Raw genomic sequence first — 16,958 nt, forward strand, 5'->3', positions numbered from 1 at the left:
AATTTTGATTTTATTTCAAAATCCAATCCCCCAGTTCAAAAACTATCAGAATCCATTAAAAAATCTAATGGCGCGAACTTCCATCCAACACTTTTAGTCCACTTTGTCAGTCCCACTTCTATTTTTCGAAGTTTTCGAATCAAAATAATAAAGTTATCGAAGAACTGATAATTTCATTGGATTCAGCGTAGTCGATTACATAGGGACAAGTTCTCACCAAAAAAATAATGGGTTTCTAACGCCCGGTACAAGCCTTCAAAGATGGATTTCTGAAAAGGGGAGAAAAATTTGGTCGCCCCGCCCCCTTTCATTGCGGTGCCTAGCTATAAGAGAAAAAACAATTTAAAATTACTTGAAGGAATGGAACAAGGCAAAAAGCGGTATGTCTGAAGAGGTGAACTTCTTGTGGTACAGAAACGAAAAAATTCAAACTTTGTGCTTTACATTCTGGAGTCTACATTCTAGAGTCTAAACCGGAAGTCATCCAATCTGAAGAAGTGAAGAAGAAGAAGGAAGGAATTGAGAAGAGCTGACTCCGCCCCCACATGTCCTTATTCATGAAAAATGTATGGGTTTGAAACTCTTTTACGCATGGAAGACAGATGTCTGGATGACTCGAAAGGTTACCGTAGATCTAAGAAAAGTCATAAGGTTACTTGAAAATGATGAGGCAGCTGAAAAAAGTGGACTGGAGAGACTTTCAGATACACCTGTCTAGATAAACAATGATTACAGAACATTGAATTTTGTAGTAGGAAAATGGGCAAAATAAATAAATTAAGTGGAAAGTGGGAGGGGTAAAAAAGGGGAAAATGGAAATGGTTGCCAATTGAGGCTTCCGGATTCAATTAGTTATGAGCAACTGGACCTCTAAAATATGTGTTTTTTTTGTGGAAAAGATGAACAAAGGATTGGAAGTATGGTTTGAGAAAATAATATTGGGTGGCGTACAATTATCCTGACTGATAAAAACGGGCATATTTTTAGACATAAACATTTCGAAAGGCCGAAAACTGGTAGAAGTATAATTTTATGTTTGGTTCAAAACTACTGAAATTGTCATACTTGCGACCGGGAACTTGCCGGGCGGGCCTTGCCATAGTTTCTTTCAGAAGCAATATTTTCAGATCAACTAACTTAGATCTAATAGAACTCGACGAGTACTACAAAATGATACTATTTAGAGAACTGTTTCTTGTCTATGAAAAAAATTTACATACCATAAAGTGGCCGGACCTTTTCGCGTCGGACCGGGCCGGGCCTCTGTTTTTTGTCTGTAACTTTTTTGATAAACAAGACACAGTTCTCCAAATAACATCATTTGGCATTCGTCGAGTTCTATCATCTGTAATTTAGTTGGTTTAAAAATTGATTCTGAAAGAAGCTATGGCAGATCCCGCGAAGGCCCGGTCGCAAGTATGGAAATTTTCAAAACGATTTCTCAAGTCTAACGGCGTAATGTTTCTTATGATTTTCATGAGATGAAGCTACTTTGACAAGCGATAACTCAGCTCAAAGTTGATAAAATTATTTGAAATTTGGAGAGTTTAGTGATTAATTATTTGCATTTTTGCACTCCTAATTTGAGTCCTGTACAACAATCTCTTCAATTTTTATTCTCGTACAAACTTCAAACTAGGTAATTATGCTCCATCCTGTATACTTCACAAATCAGGGTCTTGCACCCATTTAAAAATTCAGGGTTCGCATACAATTTGAAAAATTCTGAAATTTCAGAAAATTAACTTGTTTTGAGGAAAAATAATGTTCAAAGACACTCCGCTCTTTGCAAAACAGAGAAAAAACTGTTTATATTTTTATTGACTCCGAAATTTGTTTTACATACAGAAAAATAGTTTACTGGAAACCCGGGCCAAAAAAAATTCAGATAAAAAGCTCGGCCAGCTGCAAGCATGAAAAAATAAAAGATATGTGCACGAAAAGGTTGAAAATTTAAAGCCTCCAACCCGAGCGTTTTGATTCGTAAATAATTAAAAGTGGTGCATTTTGAGTTCTTGGAAGCAAAAGAAGAGAAGAAGAGGCATTTTTCAGCAGCAAAATGGAAGAAAAAGAGGTAAGTTTCAGCCAAAATAGAGGAACAATAAACAAAACAAGTTAACCACCCCCCGTTTTGGGGAACAATGATGACATCCTACTTTCTTCTTTTTTTAAAGTTTTGAAATCTTCCCACAAACATTCTCGAGTTTGACCCAAAATTCAGGTGATATCGTTTCTGAAATCTTTTCATTCTTATCTAGCGAAGCAACTATACAATTTTCGAAGCTTCTTCCTGCATTTTTTTGGAGCAAAAGGAGAAATTGTAGGATGCAAAATGGGATGCATTTGTGATCTCTTTTTGTACTTCGATAAATTTCCAAGAAGCATTCATTTTGAAGATTTTTGATGTATAGGGAACAGAATTTGTAAGCGTTATAAAATTTGTGAACGTTATAAAATATCGGGAAGACAGGGTGGCGAATAGTTACTCGGACGGACTTTGAACTAGCGAAACGTTTGACTAAAGCTTTGTTCTGGGATCAATTTTGGAATGCGAAAATTCAAATAATTCATCAGTAAACTGATCAAATTTCAAATTATTTAACCAATTTTGAGCTGAGTTATCGCTTGTCAAAGTTGCTTCATCTCATGAAAGTTACAAGAAACATAACGCCGTCACGGTGTGTTTTCCGGAACCGTTTTTGAATTTTTTTTGCATCTTTTTATGGAATGCAGGCACCGCTGAGTAGCGACTCAGCTGTTCAATTTGAAACTAACGATATTTTTACTACACATGTTAGCGTCCGAGCGCGTTTACAAGACGTTACGAAAAAAACACCGTGTGCCGTTCATCTTTGGACACTAATAACAATATTTAGACTTGAGGGATCGTTGTGAAAATTTCAGTAGCTTTGAATCAAACATAAAATTATATTTCTACCAATTTTCGTGCTTCCAAGATACTTATGTCTAGAGATATAAACGTTTTATCAGTGATTTTCCGCTGAACTAGGACGGATTAGATACCAGTCAAAAATTGGAAATTAATATGAAAACTTTCCCACAAACACTCAAAATAATCTCTTAAACTACAATTTCTGTACCGAATCTTTTTTCGAGAAAACAATAATATCTGACACGAGTTGTTAGTCCGGTATTTTTGTCTCATCGTAAAACTAAGAATTAAATCTTTACATTTCCAAGAAAAAAAACAATGTTTCAACAACATAACGTTAGAGAAATAACTTAAAAAATATACACTAAATATTCAGTTGTTTGACAATGTTTTTCACAAATGCTCACTTGGCCAAAAAAAGAGACAAAACAAAATTCTTTAAAAATCTATATTTTAATTACGGATTTGAAAGAACTATGGTCAGTTATGCATACTAAATGATGGGTAACAAAATTTAAAAAATTTCTTAAAAATTTCTTAGAAATTCTTAGAGATTCTTAGAAATTCGAACAAAACTACTTAACAATTTGCAGCTAACATCAACCTGAAATTTTTTGAAAGCTTGTTAAATTGTTGTTTGACACGCAAGAATCAGAATTACTGACTGGCACTCTAATTGTTGTTCAAAATGAAAACATAATTCAAAACTGGGATCATAATTCCAAGAATTGCAACCTACTAATTATTATGACGGAAGTATGGGGAATTGCGGGTGGATCTTGATCGGAAAGAGGTTACATGAGAGCCATCTTTTTATGAGTAAATAAAACTGCCCAATCCAATTAGGAATTCTTTTTTATTCCAAATATATTCCGGGAATTCTCAGAAAGTCCTCTTGGAAAGGGAAAGAAGGAGAATGAGTCCTGAACCCATCTAATTCAAGATTCTATTATAGTTCAAAGATATAATAGAAGATAGCAAAGCTATGAAATGGACCAAAACTTATACCCAAAGTGTGAAAGAAGGACCAAAAAAGTGCCAGAAAAATGAAGAATCTCTTCTTCTCGGCTTTCCTTTTTTCCTCTTCTTTCTCTCTCCCCTAATTGTGAAAGAAGTGTGAATTGAGATCGAATTATGGAAAGAAAAAAGATCAGACTTTCCTTTTTTTCTTTTTGCAAAACTTCATTTTTTCCCACTTGGAGGTGTGAGGACTTCCGGACCAAATCACCGACTGGAAACCAATTATTTCGGCACTTCTCGAATGGTCTGGTGACGTGTAGAGGAATTTTGTTGCAAAAAGAAAAGAGCAAAGAATGATCAATTGGAGTTATAAAGAGTTAAAAACAAACGGCATGGATTCGCTATTCTGCTGGGAAGTGTTTGTGTTGTTTTTTCTCTTTTTTTGGTTCATGAATACATAATATCGGGATAATGTTTCAGAACAAATGCAGAAGAAAAACAAGGTAAATGAGTATTTTAAATGAGAATATAGAAAATCAGAGAACCCAAAAAACTGTTGACTATCTTCAAAAATGCATCAATTATATTTTTCCTTAAAGACTACTGGGCATTATAAATAGTACCATAAACCATTATAAAATACCATTATAAAAACCCCACAAAGTTTGATCGAACTCTCTTTGAATCAGTTTTAATTATAAATAAACCATCCTGTTTACCGCTCCTTCGGCGCTTCGAACGTCTGCCTGCGCAATTTCGTCGGCCCACACTTGGTTCCCAAGGAGTGGGTCAAAAAAAACGCCACCGCAAATCTCGGAAAAAGTTCTAAATTTGCTGCCGTCCTTCGTTAGTTGACTAGGGAAGGTTGTTTGTGGGGTATGGGACTTCGTTATGAGACCTATATCATTCGAAAGCTGAAAATGAGACATTTTCAAAAATGTATTTCGATTTTGCTGCGGACTTACCATATTCGAGAAAATCGAGTTTGAAATCTTATTTTTTAAAAAGCAAAGGGGGGACCCCATGGTGACTTTTTTCCAAAAAAAATTTTTTTTTTGAAAAAACATGAAAAACTTACAGGATCATACTGTGTTCTCTGAAACTGTTTGAAATTGTGGTTACATGCTTTTGAAAACTATTTTTGAGTCATTTTTTCAAACCACTTTTTGACTTTTGAGAATAGAAAGTTAATGGTTTACAAAAGATTTTGGATGTTTTTTTTGACTGTGATCGCAAATTTAGAAGTTTCTGTACAATGTGACCAATTTTAAGCGTTTTTTTTTCAGAAAAGATTTTGAAAAAAAGTTCCATGGGGCACCCCCTTGACTTTTTTTTTTGAAAAATTTTGAAAGTTTTTTTTTCGGCTGAAAAGGTATTAAACGAAAAAGAACAAGCAATTAGGTTTTTTACAAAATTTGATAACCTATTTTCTTCTCGGGATCAAGACATTTTGATTATTTTTCTGATTTTCAACAAACCGTAGTACTACGATGATCGCCCAGTAACACTCAAAATTTGAGAAATCATAGACACAAATCATGTCTGATTGATGTGTGGCTCTTAAAACGAACCATCCTTATGAACTTTGACAAACAAAAGCTGTGTGAAAATGTTTAGTGTTGATTAACGAAATAGTCAAAAACTAGATATTACTTAAAACATTTAAGAAAGTACAATTTTTCAGTATCAAAATGAAATTTTTTTTGAAAAATGTGTTCGGAACATTTTGAAGATTTCCACAAAGACCGAAAACAAAAAGAAAAACAAACAAAGGAGAGAGGAATCGAACCCAACCCTAGTCAGTTACCGTCCTCCCTCTTCGCCGCTACACCACCAGTCGCTGCTTTCAACTAGTTCCACAATGCATATAAGAAAAGGGGAGACCTGGCCCTCAAAATATTCGAATTTCAGCCAAATTTCAAATTCGATTTTCTCGGACCTGGAATGTCCGCCGCAAAATCTGAATATATATTTGAAAATGTCTCATGCTCAGCTTTCGAATGATATAGGCCTCATATCAAAGTCCCATACCTCAGTTACAACCTTCCCTAGTGAGTATAAAACTTCTTAGCGACGAACGAAAAAAGCGCGCGTTGCAACGCGTTGATCAAAATTATACAATTATTTCTGGCAGACGAGTTCGCTGGGACGCTATTTTTCACCCGTTTCTTGGGAACCCAGTGGGCACAATTTCGTTGGCTGAGTTTCACAGTTTTAAATGAAGAGCGAAAAAGCGCATCTTGCAACCAGTATATTTTGAAGAAATATATCATGATCTAGATCAAACCCGCGTCCACTTTAAAATTATTAAATTTCTTCTGGCCTGCGAGTTTGCTGGGGCGCGCTTTCTGACCCCCTCGCTTGAACCCATGTGAGTGGGCCCCTCCTAATTTTTTGACACCAATTTGAAAACTAAAAACTAATTTTTGATCTCTAAAATTTTGATAAACAGTTCTCGAATTCTGATTCAAACCTGCCAGAACACAAAAAAAATTTACGACAAATCAAATTAGGTCTGACAGAATTTTTACCCTGGGAAAACGAACAAAATGACAGAACACAAAGAAGAAAAGAGACACCAATTCATTTATTAATTATGATTTTTCTAATAAATCTAGACCTCCTCCTAAAGTATTTTAAGGTTGTTCAAAATCTAAGTGGTTACTAGTTGATTTTAGGAGGAATTTTGAAGGATGAAAGAATGTATTTGGTGGTGTGTATGTTTTGTTACAAACATGGCAATAATCGGTTGGTGGAACGACTTTTTTTTGTTGAAAAAAAGTTGTTTTGTGTTCCGAAGCTTTTTCTTAAGGCAACCAACAAATAACTTCACAAATGGAGAAAACGTGATGAGAAGTTTGAAAAAGAAAGAGTTGGATATTCTTAAATACCCATTTTTAGGTAATTTGACCTTTTTAGAGCACCCAGCGATCGACAAACAACGGTAATTATAGGATTCAGAAGTGCGCCATATGACGTTGTTTTTTAAGAAGAACTCAAACATCTTTAAAACAACACTCTCAAGATAAACCCTAAAATGATTTAATAAATGTTTTGAAATGAAAAATTAAAAAAAAAACGAGTAAGAAAAATAGTATCTTTTCGATTGGCTCACCAAAAAAGAATAGAGAAAAAAGCCTCGAAAAAACACAACCTTTAAGTTAAAGGCTTTAACGACTCTCTCCGTTTTTTTGCCAGTTTTCTACATAGCGATTTTGTTGAAAAATAATAAGAGAACTCACATTTGGGTGTCGGACTCTGTGAAAATTGAAGAGCATCATTTGCATGACTTCTGTAAACCAAAAAATATTTTAGGTTGGAACAGTTTTGAGAGCTGATTGTGAGATTCATTTCATTTTATAACCAATCTTTGACAAGGAAAAAGTAAAGGATCTCTTTTTAAAAAATAGTTTTCATTTGAATATCCTTACTGAAAAACTGGTTGCCCTATTTCAGCACTTATTCCTCCTAGACTTGAATAGTAAGCAAAATTGTGTCGTTTTGGTGCAAAACACTTGTAAAGCTTAAAGAAATTAATTCAAGATGGCATTTTTTTGTCTGCAGCCATTTTGTATATTAAAAACTCAAAAAATCAATATATGCTTTCATACATTATCACAATATGCTTCGATACATCATATAATCAGTAGTTATTTGTTCGAGAACTAGCCCAAAAGCAAAAAAAAGGTTCCTCGGTAATCTGGAAAAATAACTTTCAAGAGCCAAAGTTCTGAATGAGTTTTGAGCTCAGTTCCAAGTTCGAAGAGAGAAGACATGTACTAATTTCAAACCTAATTGTTTCGGTTTTTAAACAGAACAACGAAGACACTTTATTCTTTTCTCATTTTTCTTGAGAAATGTAAATGCATGTTTTGTTAGCTTCTTGGCTCCTTTTTTGAATAAAAATTAAACAATCTCAGGTTTCAAGAATGGTGTCAAAAAGACACGAGGACTATGGATGAGGGTGGTTGAATTGGGAAAAAAAGATCAAGAGTTAAAAAAAGAGGAAATATTCATATTGACTCGGAAGTATGTCTAGAATCTAGCGAGTACACATGATTCCCTTTTGTGATATTTTTTTTTGGAAATCATAATTAGAAAAAATGAGCTGAAAGATTTTCTGAGATTTTGATATTACAATTAAGCAGGACTTATAGTTCAAATATTTTTGATTCACATTTACACGGTGGCGCATAATTACCCGGACTCAAGTTTGTAGAAGCATAAAATTTGAGTAAATCCATGTACAACGAAAATTTAAATAATCCAACATTAAACTGGCCGAAGTTCAAATTATTTGATCAACATCTCATGAAAATCCAAACGATATCTTTGGACAACCATAATAATACCTAGACTTGGTATATCCTTTTTGAACATTCCAGTAGCTTTGAATGAAACGTAAGATTATATTTCTAGCAATTTTCGTGCTTCCAAGATACTCATGTCTAAAGATATATCCGTCTGGGTAATTGTGCGCCACCCTGTATTTTCTGAGTAATGAGACCGAAAATTAATTTATTATCTCGAAAAATTATTTTTAGAGGAAAATGCAAACTGTTATTCTGTAGGCATAGGATCTAGTATTCCTGAAAAAAAGAATTTTTCGTTTTTCTTACTATCGAAAAATGTATGATTATTTTAGCTCAGCGGATTGAACGGCTAAATTATAAGAAACAGAACATGACTAGTTTTGGAGACCCCGGAGAATATTATTCAACAAAAATTGAACGAAAAAGAATAAGCAAGAATTGTGTGAACCAATTCATTCGTATTTATCAATATCAGAAAGTAATCTGACACTTATATAAATAAATATCGTTTGGCACATAACCCAACGTTTTGCAGAAATGAGTGTTCAAAAATCTCTAAAAAACGTTTTTTTTTTCGGAAAACACATGGATCATCTTCAAATACCGTAATCCGGTCACTTAACTTTCTGAAAATAGATGAAACTGATCGGGAAAAAAAACGAGGTGATATCATCTCGAAACTAAGAAACGTCCACTGAGTTCATGAAGAAAAAATGTGGGAGACTACGCACGTTTCTAAAAAGGGCTAGTACTAGATTTAAACGAAATGGATCCAATCCGGATATCCTAATCCAATGATTTAAATATTTGCATCTAACATTTCCACCAACTTTCAGAATTTCAGAAGTTGTTCAACAATACGAAAACGGATTCATAGGTTCTGAAAGACTTTCTTTCAGCCTGTATGCCATATTACCTCTAGTAGAAGCCCACACAAACTATCAACTTTGAGCTCAATCATCTCGATTCCTATGAGAGGTATCAAAAAATTGTTAATTGATGAAATATCGGTTAGATTATGGTAAACTATTTATCAGTCAACACGATTTTCATACCGTTCACAGAAATCGAGATGATTGAGCTCAAAGTTGACGGTTTGGATGGGCTTCTATTAGAAGAAGTACGGTAGTTCGTTATGGCAAATCAGCTAGTCACCTCAATGGGTTCCCTTGTAATCTGAGCATTAACACGAAACGAAATAGTTTTTGTTTGATGAGAACTATTATCAGAAGATTAGAATAAGAAAATTAACATCTTAAGGTGTCAAAAACAAAAGATTTTCAAGAAAGACTTTATTAATTGAAACCAAGATCAAAGTTTCAAAGCAAGCGAAAAGGAGCATATTGAAGGAATGAAGAAGATGGAACTGTGAGTAAACACTTTTAGGCACTTTATTCTGCAGGAAGTTAAGCGTTCCTATCCCAAAGTGCTTTTTTGCATCGATCCGTTTTCCTTATTCGTTCGATCCGACTCTTCTAAGCTGCCTACTTCTAACTTATATCCGAAAAAATGATGTTGTTCGCCAGCAAGATCATCCTCCGATATTATCATCATTGAAGAAGGAATTTAAACTTTCGAACTATCTTCATAGAACGCTGAACGACGCACGAATGATATGAATCGTTTAGGAAATTTTTAAACGGCGCCGCCTACTTTCCTAACCTAAATGCACATGTCAAATATTCTTCCTCCCCTCGTCGCCCTATGAATCTAATTATTGTACAATCCTACTCCTCTGCCTATTTCTCTTCAACTATTCCTCTAATGATAAGAATTACTGTAGGGAAAAATCAAAATTTAAAAGGATTACTGTAGGCAGAATATGATGAAATGAACAGGACTACTGTATCGGGAAAATTTCAAATAAAAAGGATCATTCTAATAGTAAGTATATTTCGACACTTGAGTGTTTGTTTATTTTTAATCGATGTATAATAAAAGTACCATAAGTCAAGACCTGGCTTATTAAGTTTCCACAACTTAATTTTTTAAAAATAAATTTGAGGCCAATGATATTTTCCATGAATAATTTGTAAAAATTTATTCTTCAGACAAATGAGATAAACGAGTTTGAAGAACAACATGTGCTCTTAAAGGTCCAATCATAGCAGATTTCAATGAGTAAGTTTTTGTGGAATTGAATTCTCGTGGTGCTGTTGGAGATGGAATATGATGATAATCCACAAATGATACCTAAAGCATGAGCTATAAATTATTCATCCACAAAATTTTTCATACCTTCTTTTCCATTCTTTCGGTTGAGTTATTGGGTCGATTCACATTTTCTAAAGTTCCTTCTTCGATTTTTATATCCTCCAAAAGAGAATGGCTTTCTTTTTCGAGATCTTTCTGAAACTGTTCTGGGTTTTGATACTTTAATTAAATTGTTTTAACCTGCATAAAATGCTGGATAACACACGCGCAGTACGAATCACCCAACACATTCAGAGCAGTACGAATACGGTCACTGAAATAACAAAGTTAGGGGCACACTGAAAAAGAACGACTCACATCAGCCAGTCCACAGTGAAAAGAAGTGAGATATCCGAAACGGGAAGATTGACTGTCGACAAAATTAAAAACATCGAGACGAGACCTGCTGGAACGGCATTCAATCCAATCGAGGAAAATGTTGCAGTAACGCTGAAAACGTTTCCAGAATTTAACTTACCGTAGCACTTGTACTAGAAGGACTCTTTTAATAGAAAGGACCCTGTAATTAAAGGAAATCCACCCTTTTTTGTTCAGAAACTTGCTCAATTTCGGTGAAATTGTTAGATTTTAAAGAATTTTGAATTAGAATTAACCGAATTTCACTATGAAAATTTTCGGAATAAGGATTCCTCTAATTGAAGTGCTCCTGTAATAGATTGGCCCTGCGGAGATAACTAACAACAATAGAAGATCCGGCCGTTCTAATACAAGTCTTACGGTATTCTGTTAGTCCGATCTTACCAGATTGTGATAACTTGAGCAAAAGATAGAGATACGCTATTTAGCTGAGCAATGAAAATAACGGCAACTGCTTCATAAAGAGCAGTCCCATCCATATTTATAGTGTTCCCAAGAGGCATAATGAATCCAGCTATCCTTGAATCCACTTTCAGATTTTCTTCTACACAGCTAATCGCTTGGGGTAACGATGCTCCACTGAATTGATTTATATTTTCACATGTTCAATAAAGTTCTCAAATCACCTGGAAGCAGTTCCAATAGCAGTGACAAATGGTTGAGCCATGCCTTTTGCCACATTGATTGGATTCTTTTTTGTCAAGAGGTGATAAAGAGATGGAATAGCAACGACACAGTGTAGAAATAGACATGTCAGGACAGTGAACAAATATCTGGAAATATATTGTGGTGAGGTTTCCAAGCACATTACTTACAAAGCCATGGCCGTCATCATTTTATACATATCGTCAATATCCAGAATACTGGAAGCAATCAAACTGACAATTCCGAATGGAGAAAACCACATGAGAACCGTGATAAATTTCATGACAACTTTATCGAGAACGATAAAGAATTCAACAATCACTTGTACTTTACCACCTAGTTTGGAAATTATTATACCAAATCCAGTGCAAAACACAATCAATCCTGAAAAGACATAACGAATTAGTAGCGGCGAATATATCGTAAACACCTCTAATAGAGAGCCACCAAAACGTTTAACATTAATTGAATTATCTCGTTTCTTGTAAAAGATATCAAAAGGTGGTAAATTGACAAAATATTTTTCGTGTTATGATAAACATTTTGTCAGTTAACCAAATTTCGATACCGTGAAAACTCTATTAGATAGCCACCCCTAATTGAATGCCAGCCTCTAATAAAGTGCCATCCCAGAGCACCTCTGAACAATAGAGTGCCAGCCCCTAATGTAACTGCTGATTTGAAAAAGGTACTGTACTTGCCAAAGATCTTTCAGGGTGATATCAGACTCCGAAAGTTAGGCAGACTCTGGAAAAGAAGTAGAAAAATATAAAAAATCGAAAGAAATCTTAAGAAAGAGTTGAAAATATAGTATGTTCCTGATGAGTTTCAGTAGGTAATTGGCACCGAACAATAAAGTGCCAGCCCCTAATATAGTGCCACCCAGACCATCCCGAACAATAGAGTGACATGGCTATCTAATAGAGTTTTTACGGTATCTGTCATATGAACCGAGATAGGTGAGCTCAAAGTGCACGTATAGGGTGGGCTTCTATTAGAGCGAAAAAAGTAATTCATTCACCGAGAATATTGGTTCCTTGAGTTAGCTTGATAGTTTTCTTCAACAGAACTGGCTCATCAATAGTTCCATTTTTGACAATTTTCTTCCGTACGACCACCAAAGCCGTTTGAGATCTATACATCGTTGCTTCGACGATGTTTTGTGGGAACATGTTTCTCAGTAAATCCAAAAGAGAGTCTAGAGCAGATAAACTACTGTCTCCTTCGACAATGGCTTCGTTGAGATTCCCTTTTTTAATTTCAGGATTTCCCGGATGAAACAAGAAAACTATTGTGACGGCAATACAGCTCGCAATTATTGCGGTTGTCAAATAATATGCAATTGCTATGCAACTCATTTTTCCTGATTTTGAACCATCCATCTGGCCGAGAGCTGGAATTCAAAATTCGATTGGAGTCTAATACATGTTCAAGAAACTAACAGGAAATTAATGAAGAAAAAATCAGGGGCAGAATCATCAATTTGAGAACTTGCATGAATATTTCTCCTGGGAATCCAATTAAATTCCTGACATCGTCAGAAAAATTAAACTGTCTCAAAAGAAGACCACAAATGAATCCGGTACCAACTGCAGCTAAAGTGAAAACCAATAGTCGGTTTTCTCTCATTCTGAAAATACCTTTTTGAATAAGGTCTAAACGGTTTTGAAGCAAATATGGAAAAAAAAAGCTTTTTGAAGTGATGAAAACACATTGATTTTATCAGAAACCAAGAAAAGAACACACAACATGATCGGTTTATATGCTATGGGGAGAAAAATGATTTGCATAAGTTAAATACCGAAAAACGGAGAAGAAGATTACTGCAAAATCTATTGTTTTGGAAGGAAGGAGTCCAGATAGTTTGTCTTTGCAGAAAGGAAGGCATAGCTATCGTCCAGGTTCAAAAGTCAATTAGCACGACATCAGCATTCTGAAAACACAAAAGTTGGTAGAAATATAATTTTACGTTTGACTCAAAGCTACTGAAAATTTTAAATCTATTCCTCAAGTCTGGGTATTGGTATGATTGTCCAAAAATGAACAGCAAAATGTTTCTAATAATTTGAAATTTTCCAGTTTCCTGATGTTTTAGCGATCCAAATTAGTGCCCAATACAACGCTTTACTCAAGTCTTATGCTAGTACGATCTTAACCACAGATAATTATGCGCCACCCTGTATGTCGTTGTCATTCGCACGTCTCCTGAATTTTCTAATTTGCCCTCCGACGTTTTTCATTTCCGCGTTCAAAGAAAATACCGTATTTTCTCTAATAGAAGCACATGGCTGTACAGTTCGCTATCTCTGTTATTTATTGAAGACATATTCTTACTTTGTAATTTTCTGCCTCTCTGATTGTGAGAAGTAAGTTGAAAATAGAAGAAAATCGACCTCTGTTAGGGAAAATACGGTAATCAAAAACTCTTTTCAGCTTGTTTCCTCTCCGAGAATTTATAGATTGTAGTTTCCCTGTCTTCTTATCAAACTTCGATCAGAAACCAGTGCACCAATCAACGTGTCAGCGCCATGTGCTTCTCTTTGTGTTTATCAGTTGTTACTGGAAATTGTCTCCCCATCCATCCTAACATCAGAAACGACCCGCATTATTGCAAGACAACTCGACCCATGCTTCTCGGTCTTCTTGTTCTTTCCCTCGCGTTTCAGGGTATGATAGCTCCTGTAGGTTTGATGTTTTTAATACACCTTGTTTTTCAGGGACAGTAATAGCTGCCACTGATTGCGAAGAATGTAAGACTATTGTGGATCTTTTGCAATTTGAATGGGGAGAGAAGAAAACAGAAGAATGTGTTATGGAGATTGCTGTATTCATTTGTGAGAATTTCCATATTGAAGACAATGATGTCTGTAACTTTATCATTTCGGATTTCTCGGTGAGTTTTTACAAATAGGAACCCTCTTAACTTTTGGTATTTCCAGGACGAGTTTATGTATGTTGTCTCCAAGGTTGTCTCACTCCACATCAGTTGTGCGGATTCATCATGAAAAACAGTAAGATTTTTTTCTGTTTCATTTAAGTATTGCTGTCTTTCAGATTGTGGAGATTTCGTCGATCCATTGGCTGAAATTTGGAACATGACGATTCCAGGAAACCAGCCTGCCTATGTTCCAAAGAATGTCGTTCCTGTAAGTTTTTAATATTTCTCAGAGATACATTTCAAGCTAAACGGGAAGCTGAAGTACCGTAATCTTTCAGACCGGCAACCCAACTCTCCGTGCTCTCCACTTGACCGATCTTCATGTTGACATGTTCTATACACCCGGACTCGAAGCACAATGCGAAACTCCACAATGTTGTCGTCCACAAGATATGAATGTCGTATGTTTTATTACTTCGAATAGGCTAAAGGTCGAACTTCGTTATCAAAAAAGAAGGAATCTGAATTTCCATTGAGCGAATGACATTTTATGGTGTTGCTACTTGTTGTTTTTAAAAATGACAGTGAAAAAAATAAATGTTTCCAGGAAATAGTGGAGAATGGAGCAGTGAAGCAAGCAGCTGGACCATGGGGTACAGTAGGATCCTGTGATACGCCTTATTGGTTGCTCACCAACATGTTGGAACACATTGCCAGCTCCGCGGGACCTATCGACTATGTTATGGTTTCTGGAGACCTGGTTTCTCATACTGTTTGGGCATACACACCAGAAACTCATTCATTCATGGTCAAAAACCTTTCCGATACCATTCGCTCGTATTTCCCAACAACTCCAGTCTATTTTGCAGTTGGAAATCATGAAGGAGTACCTGTTGATAAGTGAGCAAAAAGACTCGAGTTCTCTAATCAGCGAAATTTCCATTTGTTTCTAGCATTGCTCCACATTTCACACCGAAAAAATATCATATGGATTGGCTTTACAAGACTATGTCCAACGCATGGCAAGGATGGATTCCGGCTGATCAGGAGAAAACTTTGGAATAGTAAATAAGGGAAAGAGAATAAAACAGATAAAAATGAATTTCAGCAACGGGTGTTACATGAAGAAAATCTACGATGGTCTTCGTCTCATTTCTCTTAACAATGTCTATGGAGATCGCATCAACTTGTAAGACGTTTTCTGAGTATCCTCATCGAAATAGAAATTTCCAGCTGGCTCTACATTAATCAGACTGATCCAGACGGCACGCTCCAATGGCTAATCAATCAACTCCAAGATGCGGAAAATGTTGGAGACAAAGTTCACATTGTTGCCCATATTCCAGGATCGGACGGAGAAGCACTTGAAGGATATGCACTCAACTACTATAAAATTATTAATCGGTACATTTTTCTTTTTAAAAAATGTGTATACGATTGCAAGCAATATGTTTATTTGGAGAGACATTATTCGAAAACGACTGTTTAGTTTCGAAAATAGCATTCGAACATTAGTTCGAACCACTAAACTGGGCTTCTAGGTTATTCCAACATGGTGACCTAACTTTTGGAAGTGTATTTTTCTAGGCCATCTACTCTTGCGGCTTCGAAAGGACATGAAACTCACTTTGTCTGTTTTCTAGGCCATTCACCATGGTGGCCTAGAAACCCCACTAAATGAATATCAGGTAATTTCTGGGCCACAAAAGTCGGTTAAACCGTTTCTGGACCATCCACTACGGTGGCCTAGAAGAATAATTTTGAGAAAGTTGGGTCACTATACTAATTGACATGAAACCGGACTGTGATTTTCGAAAATTCATTCCAAAAAGTTAAAAAATATATTAAAACAATTTTTTTAGAAAAGTCGTTTGGAAGTAACCAAAATCACACACTGATTGCAATTTTCAGATTCACTAACACTGTTGTCGGTCAGTTCTTCGGACACACCCATTCTGAAAAGTTCTACATGATGTATGAGAATCCAGATGACTACAAATCTACACCAAATAAGTTCGATTTTTCAAAAATAATACCTTATTTCATACTAATGATTTTAGTGTGGTTTACTCGGCTCCATCTGTAACTCCGTATTCTGATTTCTTCCCTGCATACAGAATATACACTATCGATGGTGTTTACAAGGGATCCACTTATGTAACTTAACTTTTTTCGATTCAAAGGAGAAAAATTCTTATTTCAGCAAGTGATTGATTACGAAGAATGGTTTTTCAATTTGACTTCTAACAATGCGAATCCAAAGAATGTTGTGTGGGAGCAATTGTATAAGAGTGCCAATGCAGAATATGGATTAAAGGGACAGACCCCCGATGAATATAATCAAATGATCGAGAGAATGAAGACAGACACAACTCTTTTCAATAAGTATTACGAGTAAGACTATATTTTCTCAAATAGTCGAAATCTAAGTTCTTGAAGGAATCACTACCGTCGTTCGCAGTATGACGGTCTCCATCCATGTGACACTCAAGATTGCCGTAATGGATATCTCTGTGACGCTCGCCAATTCCATCAGACTAACAAATTGTGCACTGATTTAGAAGGACAAGGGAAGATTCAGAAACCAGACGCGAAGAAAAAGAAGTATTCTGCTAGATTTGTGACGGAAAAGAGCAAGAGGCGAGGAAAGGAAGAATGCAAGATTTGAGATTTTTGAGCTCAACTTTTTTCCTACTAA

General features: G+C 35.5%; 3 protein-coding genes across 3 annotated transcripts; 1 reads left to right on the forward strand and 2 right to left on the reverse strand.

Moving 5' to 3' along the window:
- Positions 1-983: 983 nt before the first annotated feature.
- Positions 984-4,878, reverse strand: CBG01608 (the record flags this gene model as incomplete). The annotated part of the gene is made up of 4 exons (XM_002634020.1): positions 984-1,163; positions 1,217-1,345; positions 4,573-4,767; positions 4,819-4,878. The coding sequence occupies 4 exons, from the start codon at positions 4,876-4,878 to the stop codon at positions 984-986; spliced, it is 564 nt and encodes a 187-aa protein (XP_002634066.1).
- A 5,328-nt stretch (positions 4,879-10,206) lies between these two features.
- Cbr-glt-7 lies at positions 10,207-13,011 on the reverse strand (the record flags this gene model as incomplete). Its single annotated transcript, XM_002634019.2, has 9 exons — positions 10,207-10,359; positions 10,405-10,515; positions 10,561-10,633; positions 10,678-10,809; positions 11,122-11,316; positions 11,364-11,510; positions 11,553-11,766; positions 12,404-12,775; positions 12,825-13,011. 9 exons carry the CDS (start codon positions 13,009-13,011, stop codon positions 10,207-10,209), a joined length of 1,584 nt encoding a protein of 527 aa, XP_002634065.2.
- A 998-nt stretch (positions 13,012-14,009) lies between these two features.
- Cbr-asm-3 lies at positions 14,010-16,928 on the forward strand (the record flags this gene model as incomplete). The annotated part of the gene is made up of 13 exons (XM_045235902.1): positions 14,010-14,049; positions 14,100-14,275; positions 14,322-14,370; positions 14,437-14,528; positions 14,599-14,721; positions 14,868-15,160; positions 15,214-15,324; positions 15,369-15,449; positions 15,494-15,664; positions 16,172-16,273; positions 16,321-16,417; positions 16,464-16,654; positions 16,700-16,928. The coding sequence occupies 13 exons, from the start codon at positions 14,010-14,012 to the stop codon at positions 16,926-16,928; spliced, it is 1,755 nt and encodes a 584-aa protein (XP_045091935.1).
- Between the last annotated feature and the right edge of the window lie 30 nt (positions 16,929-16,958).

This window comes from Caenorhabditis briggsae (genome assembly GCF_000004555.2).
Source record: "Caenorhabditis briggsae complete genome, chrIV, whole genome shotgun sequence".
Taxonomy (NCBI): Eukaryota; Metazoa; Nematoda; class Chromadorea; order Rhabditida; family Rhabditidae; genus Caenorhabditis; species Caenorhabditis briggsae.